This window comes from Rattus norvegicus, chromosome 4 (genome assembly GCF_021556685.1).
Source record: "Rattus norvegicus strain SHRSP/BbbUtx chromosome 4, alternate assembly SHRSP_T2T, whole genome shotgun sequence".
NCBI classification, from domain to species: Eukaryota; Metazoa; Chordata; class Mammalia; order Rodentia; family Muridae; genus Rattus; species Rattus norvegicus.
Window position 1 is genome coordinate 18,268,717 of NC_141537.1, and position 12,259 is coordinate 18,280,975.

At 35.4% G+C, this 12,259-nt stretch overlaps 1 protein-coding gene across 11 annotated transcripts in view; it reads left to right on the forward strand.

The window, feature by feature from the left end:
• The first annotated feature begins 1,260 nt into the window (after positions 1–1,260).
• The window catches only part of LOC134486712 (platelet glycoprotein 4-like), a 36,192-nt gene continuing 25,193 nt past the window's right edge, over positions 1,261–12,259 (forward strand). For 2 of the 11 annotated variants that reach the window (XM_087659678.1, XM_087659669.1), the window contains exons 1-3: positions 1,261–1,588; positions 8,238–8,330; positions 8,791–9,018. In XM_087659678.1, coding sequence (XP_087515804.1) covers positions 8,899–9,018 — 120 coding nt within the window. In that variant the 5' untranslated portion in view covers positions 1,261–1,588; positions 8,238–8,330; positions 8,791–8,898. Of the gene's footprint in view, positions 1,589–8,237; positions 8,331–8,490; positions 9,019–12,259 lie in introns of those variants that run through there. The other 9 variants (XM_087659675.1, XM_087659667.1, XM_087659676.1 and 6 more) reach the window with 6 other exon arrangements.

A 12,259-nucleotide genomic window follows, 5' to 3' on the forward strand; every position in this document is an offset into this window, starting at 1 on the left:
CCATATTTTCCACATTTTGTATTGCCTTTGCCAATATTGTTAAATATTCTCTTTAAGACTTACTTTATCTGCCCTTATGTTGAAAATCTATCTCTAGATGATTGCCTTAATATTTATATGCATGAGAATTAAATCTGAGAAAAAAGCATTTATATTAAAAAGATTGAATTCCATAATAGGAATGTAGAAAATCTCAGTCAAAATATTTATTAAGATATTCTTTATTCTCCATTGTCTTGTCATGCAATGTAGATAAAATGTTCATAGTTTTAAAAGGATTGCCTATGGTTTCCTTTCCTATAAGTAACTCCTTCGATATGAAAAGGTCAGTAGTTTATAGTGAGGTTTGACACGATGGTTTCATCTCTTAACCCATTGAAATCCAAGTCAAAACCCCAATAAAGCAGAGTAGATTAATGACCTCTTGGTAATAGTTAAATGGATGTATTGGTGCCATTCCTCTAGGAAGCGTCAGCAAAGCGTAAGGCTAAGAAGGAGTTTCAGATGTTCTCTCTCTTTACTTTTCACCCCTCTAAGGGGGAGGGAGCTGGGCCAGCATCACACACCCACAAGTACAATGTAAGACCAAGGACTGGAGTAACCCTGAGCTTAGGAGCAAAATATATTCTTGCCTGGGACTCTCAGGTTACTTCACTTCAGGAGCAATTTGGAGATGATTTTCTAGGGAGTCTGCCAGCTTTTGGGCAGGATCACCTTATGAGGGTTTTTCTGTCTGCTTCTGGTGTCTTTGTGAGAATATTCTTCACGTTGTGGTTCTAGAAGTGACTGCGGTACCTGAGATGCCATGCTCAGTAGTAATTAGACTTGTATAGTCCTTGCTGCTTCGATTTGAATGAAAATATCTAGGCTAATTTTTTTTTAAATCATGTCACTATCCTCCTGAAATTTCAGCTAAATTAACAACAACAGAAAAAGACAAATAGATAAGAACTTCCACTTAGAACAATGGGCCATTTCCATTTGTAAAGTTTGTTTGTCATCCCTGTTGATTGACAGAGTTTCCAATTGTTTTCCAAATTATGAATCCAAGAGTCTTCAGGTTCATGCTCTGTAGTATGGGGGGGGGGGGCACTCTTCTTTGCACTTTATGATCTGAGATTTGCAAGCTTAATTGTGACAGATCAACAGTTCCCTAATTTACTTCCCCTTTGCTGCAGCCCAGCATCTGGAATAATGATTACATTTGAAAAAAAGCATCGAAGGGGTGGCCCACTTAGTTCCCTTGGTTCCCTGGCCTCTGACTTACTTGGATGGGAACATGGCCTTAAAAAAAGACTGCTGAGTATTTCAGATATAGATAATGGGTCTTCACCAGAAATAGACCCCTATGAGCTAAACTAGCAGTGTAGTGTGGCTTTTTTTTCTTTTCTCTTTTTCAATTCTGTTAGCAACAAACCACAAACTGGCCTCTGACACTGAATTTTTTTTAAAAGCTCATTTCAACTCTCCCACACATAAGTAGTGAGGAGAACAGGGTAGGGGTTTTCTATTGAGGACCTTTTCTTCTTCACAGCCGCCTTCTGAAATGTATGGAACAAGTGGTGAATGGTTTCCTAGCTTTTCAAAGGTAAGTTGTGTGGGATTTTTCCCTCTTTACATAAAAAAATATTAGTTTTTCTACTTTTACACTGATAGGAAATGATAATATTTTAAAACACTTCTTATGAAAAATGTTAAAATGAAAAAGTTAATCCATTGCTTTTGTACACACTCTAGGCTTTATTTGAATTGTTATATGTGTTTTTTACAGATCTTCCTACATTTTTGCTGGATAGTATTAAAATTGTGTTTAGTGACCAGTGATATTTTAATTTATGCGTTTTGATATCATGTGTATTTTCCAACACTCATTTGTTAATATTTAAAATGATTTATAGGCCAGTTGAGTTTTATTCAAATTTCTCTATTTAAACATGATTTTATATTAAAATATGATGAAGAATATTTTTAATGAGTATTGAAACAGTGAGATTAATATACAAATGATTTGTAAATCTTATGGCAACACTGTCTTGAATGAATTTTATTAACACGCTTGCTGCTGTTCTGTGTCAAAAGCTTGTTGAAGTGTCCATGGACAATTTTGGGTAAACTTGATTTTTCTCTACACAGTTAGAAGGGAGGAGGGTATTACATATACATTTACCAAACACTTTTCTTTAATGAACAAAGTTATTTTATTACCCAAAAAGTGGATTATTTCAAAAGACGACTGTAATTTAATTAGTGTAAGTCAGTATGCACCTCAAATGTAAAAATAAAAGTAAATGAATGCCTTTGAAAATTAAAAAAAATTGCTTCAAATATTAGTAAGTTAGTTTTTGAACATAGAAGGATCCCAGGACTTTCCAGTTCTTTCATAGGTAATTTTAAGCTGTAAATTTCTTTTGAAAATTCTAAGAAAATCTTATAGGACATATTGCTTTGTCAATAAGTAAAAATGAAATTCTCAAAAAAAAATTACTAGTTGATTTTCCAAGAGTCTTTTAGAGTATATAAATGAACAATATTAAAAAAAAAGAAGCCTTTCTACCAAAATCATTATTGAGCCAGAACAATAAACCAGATTCAGATTAACAGATATCAGGGCACCCTGGGGAAAGCAATAAAGTTAACAGTGGATGGGGCATTTGTACAGAGTGTACCCACAACTTTGGAATTCATTTTGAAAGTCACAGTTGATGCTCTTACCATTAGTGAAACTTATGATTATTTTCTCTAAATTTGAAAGTTTTGTCTTTCTTTTTTGCCTATTTTGCTATTTTCTGAAGGAACCAATTATTTTACTGCTTTGTGATTTAATCCAAGACTTTATAGTTAGTTTACTAGAAATTTCAAGTTTCATGATCTGATGGAGTGGCTCTCTCACCACTGAACAAAAATTTAATATTACACACGCAATGTGTACAAACCAGACACTATTGAAACTTGAAAATATTTATGTAATTTTTATATAACCACATTTACTACAGTTTTCCAAATTACATTATTGGGCAACATGAAATTAGTCATTACTACATTAAAGTTGCTTAAAATAATGTTGCATAATGCTTTAAACTCGTTGTGTGCAAATTTAACTTCTTACAGTGTTTGATTTCATTGCACACTTGCAATCTTTCTTAATCTATGTCATACTCAGAGAAAATAGAATAAAAAATAATTTGCAAAAAAATCCACAACTGAATACATATTTCCTAACTTCAGATTTTAAGCCCTGAAAACCTTGCAGTAATATTCTAACTATAGTAGAATTTAGAGTATAGAAAGAAATACTAATGCTACCTAGGTTCAAATAAATATTTGTACAAATGGCTCACATATATAGTTTCACTTAATTTCTAAGGTTGAATCAGACAGAATCCAATTAATTCCTAGCTGTATTCATTGTTAACAATTTGGGGACACAGTTTACAGAAGTTATAAAAATTGATTCTCAAGCTTAGGGAAGCAGATGATACTTCTTGGATCTTCCATTGGATGTTCTTGGAGTTCGTTGCTCACTAATGAAATTTTCCTGCTGTTACGTTTAAGCCAATTTGTCAAAAGGAATCAGTTCAAACCTACAGTAGTTCCAAGTTAAGCCTCTAAAAGATAGACTAAGCTTTGAAGGATTTGGGCCATTATATGTGTAATACAATCTATTAATTACAAAAGGTTATCCCCAAGACAAGTTTTTATTGTAATTCAATAAGTTTAATTAAGTGAAATGATTCATTGACACTATAAATACCTGTTTATTGATTTATTTATTATTTGCTGTAAATGTCACCCACATATAATCTATTAGGATGCAAATGGACATGTGAGTAAGACAGGATTCTGATGACTTGAATTGGATGAGAATTTGGAGGTCACCTTATCAAGATACTTACAAGTTTTCTGCAGAGCCCTTGAATCCTGAAGTGATATTTGAAAGCCGCTGTGAGGCACAGCTGAAAGCAAGATCATAATTCTTACCTTCTATGTTTTAGCTCTTCTCTAAACTGAATCATACGGGCTATTAAACCAAGGAGTTCTATATCCACACATAATTTTATAAAGATTGGCCTTAGGTCTTTTGTTCTAGTATGATCAAGTACTATCAGATAACGGAACACCTTCCCATAGAGAAGTTTTAATCCAGCAACATGGCTGCTTTAGCAAGAGATCATATGCAAAGTCCTCCTATATCTGTGTGATTTGGCTGGAATTACAGACACATCTTTAATCCCAGGAGACAAGCAGCTCTCTTGGGTTCAAGGAGTTCAAGACCAGCCAGGGATAGAGCAAGTTTAACATTAAAAAAAAAATAAAAAGCTTAGGTCCAGGCACTTAGGTAAATGCCTTCAATCCCAGCACTCAGGAGACAGAGGCTTGCAGAAACTCTGGGTTCTGAAAGTCAATCAATTCCATTGTATCAATGAGTTGAGAGGCCCTGCAGTAGAGAGTTCTTGGCAGTTTAGTTCATGGAATTCAGAGTCACTTTTACTGGGATAGTTTTAAAGAAAAAAGTTGTAGGTGAAGAGAGAAGGAGCCAAAGAATGATAAAGGGAAGATGAGAACAGATTGCCAGAGTTAGTTTGAGGCTAAGCAGAGAAATTCAGCTACAAGCTGAGAGAAGCCATTTTGAATCAGTCAGTCCTGAAAAGAGTTTTGGCCCGGAAAACTGAGTTAAGCCAGCCAGCCAGAATTCAGAAAGAGCTAGAAAGTGTAAACTTATTCAACAGTAGGCCTCTGAGATGACAATTACATCTGGCAAATAAAAATTACATTTACACCTTACTATGAATCTATTCTTAAATGTGTATGTTGGCTTTATAGAACATATATCATGGCTTTGTAAATACCAATAGACAGGGTGGAGAGAAAATGTGTGAAAAGGACATAATCAATTCATTTTGAAAAAGTCCTATACTCACATTTAATGTAAATTCAATTTATTCACTAAGTTACCCCTAGTTGTATTTCCACATTAGGTTATCATGGGTAAGTGCTGCTCTTTTCTTGGGTAAGGAAGATAGTGTATGAAAAGATAACAATTTCAACAGAGTTCTATGGCCTGGTTTTCCTATGCTAAGAAGTGGGAGGAGCTTTATATGTAGAATAAAAATTTTTAGCTGTTGGGTGATGGAGGAAAAGATAGAACCCATGCCGCAGTGTGACTCTGAAACATTTTCATATTCGATGTTCACGTGTCAGCAAACGTTGCCTGTGGGCCATGCCTTTTCTAGGTGGAGTTTCTGAGGGAACAAAGTTTGAAACACACGTGGAAATAATTAGAGATTCCTCCTGGGAATTTCCTCTGCTGTTCAGCCTACTTAGCAGGGAGGCTGCTTATAGTTCATCGTACCTCAGGCTTTGACCAATCTATTGGGTTCTACTAAGTTTCCCATGTAAAGGAAGGAGACTGTGCTTCAAAGTTCACAATAGGAGTACTTCTGCCAACTCCGGGAAAATAATAATAATAATAATAATAATAATAATAATAATAATAATAATAATAATAATAATAATACAACTTACCATATAGAAGTCACTATGAAGTTCTGAAAAACAAATCTATATGTATTTTATACACTGAATAAAAGATAGCAGCTGACAGATTTGTAGCTGGTGACATTTTAAAATATGCCATCTGAGTCCCTCTCCTCTTTTAGATTAGTTCAAACAGTTCTCTTGTACTGATTACTCTTTGATTTCTAAATTTCAATACTTTAAGCAGGAAAGTTTGATTGCAAATAATATCTTCACTATAGAATATTACCAAAATTAATGTAAAGTTAGAAAATAGACAATGTAAAATATGAGCAGCTGTGCTATTGAGAAAATGTAATCTTCTCAGATCCTTATTATGTGATCCTTAATAGCTAAATTGATAGACAGGAGTTAAAAAGACTGTACATTTCTCTGAAGATAAGTTTGGATGGACAAGCTGCTGACTAGAATGAGCTAACCTGAGTATCTGTGTCCTCAGGGTAATGAAACACCTTCAGATTTAGTCATGTATGAAAAACCAGCCAAGATCACACTAAAAATCCCTCCTTCCTCATAATGTTAAGGGACTAAATAAATGATAGTCAGTGGAACCTAGTAAAAAAGGATCTTTCCTATTTTAGGGCAAACCCAGAAACTTTCCATGACATGATGGAATGATCGTGACTCAGTCATTAAAAACATGAACCAATGGACAAGCTAACTTCTTCCATCCTGTCAAATATCAGCACATGGTTGAAAGAATGTTAGATAAATAGTTATATCAAGGTTTAACATCATACTCTAACTAAATATATTTCTTGATACTCTTGTTTTCTAAGAAGTCTGACTCAATATCAGTAGGATATGTACAATTGAAGCAGACACAACTCAAACCATACCCTCCTCTATCTGCTAATTGCTATTCTGGTGTACATGTTTCATGATTGATTTCTTGGCAATGGAGAACAGGCTCTGTTTCTTGGATGTTCCAGTAGATGCTGTTTAACTTTGCTATTCTTGTGGAAACTCTTTGCTGACATGCATAGGAATATTCACTAAGAAAAAAAATGTAGAAATGGCATACTCACAATTCACAGGTGCATATCAAGTTCAGAAGAGATATTATTCTAATTTTAAGGTCACTTTATACTCTACTTGTCAGAATTGTAAATGACCTTACTGAATAATTTCTAGCATTTATTAAAATCTCTCTCTCTCTCTCTCTCTCTCTCTCTCTCTCTCTCTCTCTCTCTCTTTGTGTGTGTGTGTGTGTGTGTGTGTGTGTGTGTGTGTAAAACTTTCAGGGTTTAATTCTCTATTTCAGCCTTGTAGATGCCAATCAACATATCAAACTTGGCAGCAATTGGGCTTATGCACTGTGCCATCTCCGGCCCCAAATGAATAATTTTAATGATGTTCATACTGGCATTAAATAACTTCCCATATGAAGTGACTCAGTATGTGCTTTGACTTAGATCTAATTAATTTGTATCTACCAAACTTCTAGAACACACAGGATTTCCTGTCCCAGTTCTAAGATCATGGGCCCCACTTTCCTAAAGAGGTTCTCTTCAACTTCTCTAAGAAGTGTTAGGCAGATATGAAGTATGTCGGGGACAAATGTCTCTGGGTGTGAAGGCCTTGCTGTGCATTCCCAGTTTGATCTCGCAGGCAACAACTTAGAAAATGACCAAAAAAAAGGGGGGGGGTGAATACCATTTCTGCTACTCACATATTAAGTTGCCACTTTCACTTTAGATCTGATTTTGAAACATTAGTAAAGTCAAGATAGGGAGAGACTGAGTAGTTCTTTATGGCCTCTGAGAAGGGTGCAGAAAGGTCAGGTTTATTTAATCTCCAACCTTTTATTTGTGCTGGCTGCTGGATCCTTCTGTTTGATTTCTGTCTCATAGGTATGACTTCTTCCTTTACAGCTGGAAGAAGTCCAGCCTCCTCCCCAGTCCTTTGGGTACCTGAAAGATTGTTTCAGGAAACATCTTGGACCTTCCAGTTGCATGAAGAGAGCAGGCCTAAGTAAAGGGAAGCCCCAGGGATTGCAGAGGGAGAACAGTTGCCAAGAAAGGGTCTGGACTGTTTATGCTTCTCCATTTTTGAGAAAGGCTTATAGTTGTACACAGAGTGTTTTATAAGTGCTCTCTGTGTGCCTTATCTTTTCTTGGTTCTGTTGACATCTGTGTTCCTCTTGGCAGCAGGTGTTTTGATGTAACACAAAACTGTTACAAAGTGCAAACCACAGGTATACCACACTATGAATGGCAAAACACATCATAAAGCTGTCACTGAAACCCAACTTCGTCTTCAAGCATTGATGAAGAAGACACGATTTTATTAGTTTTGATGCAGCAGAATTCAGTGGTTCTGTAAATTGCTTCCTTTCAATGTATTCAGTAGCCACATAAAATAAGATGTCACAAATTAAACTGACCACATGGAGTGTACAATAGCAATACTACTGTATTTGAGAGCATTGACATTATATGTGTGTGTGTGTGTGTGTGTGTGTGTGCATCTTCAAATCCTTTAACCTATGTTTTGTCAAAATCATTGATAATGAGATTAGAAACCATATACTTTTAAAAGTTTCTTTAATGTCTTCCATACTGTATGGCAAAAATGTCAGACATGAGCATAAAATTTGGAAAAGAAATAGAGTTTTCCCTAATGCTATGATGACATGAAAGGAAATGCTAGTATTAATTTTGTGATAATGTGTGTTTCCTCTGCATTTTTGTCTTGACAAGTAGCTTACAAGGGATTCGAAGTCTTGAAACTTTCTGAGTCTCAATGGACTATTTCTCACACAACTCAGATACTGCTGTTCATGCATGAATTAGGTATGTTACCACTACCGCCATGGCTTAGTAGACAAGGCATATCAGTCCAGCCACACTTGTTTTGCAGGAGAATTTCTGGCAGAGCATTGAGGGTTCTGTGTGGGTGGAGAAACTAGATAGGGAGTGAAGGTATAAAAAATCATGCATCCTGTGGTGAGGAGTATTAGGATGGGGATGTTTATATAGCTTTCCTTAGGTAAGATTATAGTATGTCAATCACCCCGGGATGAAAATATAAAACAGAAAAGTTTTTTTTTTTTAAAGCGAGCATATTATTTGATGTTGCTTCCGCTTCTGGTGGGTTTTTGTGAACAAAAAGAAGGAGTAGGACCTAGAAAACCAGCATGTCGTAGCAAACCAAAAGATTTGTTTGTGGTTAGTTGGCAAAATGTTCTGTATCAGTTGCATGAATTCTTTGCACTTTGTTCTTTTCGTGCTGATACTCCAGATTCTTTTTTAGGTCCTCTTTCTAATAGTTGAACCAGGCCACATAGAAAGCACTGTAATTGTACCTGTGAATTGGCAAGAAGCAAGTGCTCTCCCTTGATTCTGCTGCACGAGGAGGAGAATGGGCTGTGATCTGAACTGTGGGCTCATTACTGGAGCCATTATTGGTGCTGTCCTGGCTGTGTTTGGAGGCATTCTCATGCCGGTTGGAGACCTGCTCATTGAGAAGACAATCAAAAGGGTAAAAATGATTGAGAGAATCTTTTGTGCCATTTACTTCTTCTACCTTGTCTCTTGTTACTGTGTTATTGTTCTGGATGCTTGCTTGTTCTATGTTGCCTGGTAACTTTATGCTTTGAGTAAGGAAGGTGATTGTGAGTCACTGTAACCCCACAAGATAAAGTAAGCCTGTGGGAAACATTACAATGTATACAAAAGGAACTCATACACTCTTAGGAGTACAACTTAAAATGGACTGGAAGATATTATTAATCTTAAATGTATCAAATGTGATAAAACTGCAGGTTATAATCATGTAGTTTAGTAGAAACAATTTTCTTCATTTTTGGAGTAGACTGACGTGCTTTTGGATAGAAATATTCAAGTGAGTATTTTGTAAGAGTATGTTTATAAAAGTAGTTGCGTTTTAGTTAACCATGAAAAATGCACATATTTATGTGTGTTAGCATGTCAAAAAGTGTCTAACATTTAATGAGGAGCTCTGAAAACTGATCATTTAAACAGGTATAATTGTCATTACTAATAAAGAGTCTCTGTTTACTCACTTCAGGATTTGACTTTGTCAAACGTTCAGGGAAAATGTTCTGTAGGACACATTTTGGCAAACATCAATAAATTGGATCATAAACTCTAATTGGAATGATATAAATATATGAATATGTACAAAATCCTCTCCCTCCTTGGTTCATTGTTCTGTGCTTCAAATTCAAAGAACTTTTAGTGAATTGAAGATATATTAAAGGAAGCCTTTCTGCTGTGGTCCTGAAGGAAATTCAGTAGTTTGGAATTAGTGGTTACTAATGAAAGAAACCTACCCAGACCAAAGTCAAGGGTACAGAGAAAGTTTCTGCCCTGCCCAGAGGCACCTATTTTCATTTCAAAAAGTATCAACAACAGTACCCAAATGCAGGAGTACTGGCCTCACTTTCCAAGTTAGTTTGACTCTACTAAACTAGAATGACGGTAACTATACTGCAGAGAACCAGAGCAATGAATTAATTGTATTAATGTGCACTGAAACTTCTGTTATTGCCAAGACCATTCAGTCTCTTATCTACTTGTTAATTCTGGCTACATCACCTTCATCAAGATGTAACCTCAAAACCCAGTAACATAAAACCAGTATGTTTGGCACCCAGTCATATCGCGGCAAGTTTATTAGGGAGAAACCTTCTTGCTCCTGAAGCAACAAAGCAGTTAATGGAATTACTTTATTAATTGTCTCTCTATGTATACTGTTTTATTAAAGTACCCTTATTCTAGACTAAAGGTAACAAACTACCTATTTCATTAAAAAATAAATATATAAAACTAGACGCATGAAATATTTTACGGGCCTGAGAAGATAGAATCCCTAAAATAAATGTTTAAATGTTTAATAGTATGGGTACAAAAATTGTTTGGGTAAGCAATGCTAATCAAGCAAGTAGTTAAGTGGTTGTTATTACTCCTTAATCTATACTCTTAAAGACAGGTAGAATTTAAGCATGCGCTCACACAGCAGACAAAAAAAAATATGATCATTCAAGAAAAAGAATATATAACCAAGCAGTATTTGAATTCACAGGAGCACTGGCTTAATATAATTAATATAAAAACCCTCAAATATAGTTATTCACAAATAGAAGTTACTACGTTGTCATTTTACTTGTTTCATTACAAGTGTTGAGGATTTAAGTTGAAATATTCCCTCTCCCTGTATTTACCTGTCATCTCTCTGTGTAGAATATTAAAGGTAAGCATTCCTACACACACACACACACACACACACACACACACTACATTGTTCAATAATTATACAGTCATCACTTACATGTTTCCATGTAATGGAAAACATATTATATTGTACAATAAATGGTTTGAAATATACATACTAATATATATACATACTATATATGATCCTTAACACAATTTTTGGTAGGATTATCTTTCTTGGTAGTATTATTAATATAAAATTACAAAGAAGGGAAAGGGTGGATCAGAAGAGGCTTGCTTGACCAGGGCTGATGATGGGGGTGGGGGAAAGGGAACTGCCACTGCTCCAGGTCTTTTTATTTTATTACTTGTGGTTTCCATACAGTCCATCATAGATTATTGTCTCTGTTAACCCATAGACTGGAACTATCCTTTGGAGAAAAAACAAAGTCACAATCTTCTAGGATACAATATTATATCCAACAAGAACAATGGCTGGGTACTGATCAGTTAATATTTTTTTCAACAAAATTTGTTCATATAAACTTTGTTGAGTAACATGTGAGTGCTAGCATCATTCTGAATCAAATCTTTAATAATTTGATATGAGCTCATAATGAGAACCCGTAAAAAGAGAGTTTGAAAATAGTGGTTACAAATGAAGGAAACCTACCCAGAACAAAATGAACGGTAGAGAAAGGGTTTCTGACCTGCCCAATGGCACCCACATTCATTTGAAAAAGTATCAACTAACAGTGCCCAAATGTCATATTCATGAGTGTTGGCCTCATTTCCCAAGCTAGTTTTCATAATCTTTGAGACAATCAGTTGTATCAAAGCACAGTTTTGTAGCAGGAATAATTGGTAGCATGAATAAATCAAAAAGTTTAGAAATATCTAAGAAAAATGTGTGTCCAATGGAAAAAAAGTACTAAAAGAGTACTCACCCACACAACTGTCAAAGTTAGAGTGCACACCTCTGCTTTTCAGTGATAGCTGCCCCACCCTAAACGTCTACTAGCTTCTCTGTTCAAAGAACAAAATGATAAGTGTGGTCAGAAGTCATTTCTGATCTCATAAGAGTATATTGACTGATTTTCACTAAGAACTGACATAATTTTGCTTTTTGAGTAACAATAACTATTAAGTTGGGCCTTAAATATTTTATGGCCTGTAGATCCATAGTCTTGTGACATAAGTCAATACAGATTTCAGCTTTAATATTCACAAACACTATCTAAAGAAAACTGGGTACAGTCAGTTCTGCAACTTTGCTCTGATACGGGGCTAGTGTGGAAATAAGCATTTTGGCTACATATCTTTTTTAAAGGAAATTACCTTGGAAAAGCAATAGCTATCTGAACCTCACATGATCAGCTCTTGTTCCTGTGTGCATGGGTTACAGTGCTACAGCATTTCCAAAGACATCCTCACCTTCTGCTTTGATTTTATCTAATCCCATCATTCCCACCATTAAGCAGTATCATTTCATGAAGAGAGGAAACTCAATTCACACCTACTAACTAAACAGGTGATCAGGGTATGCA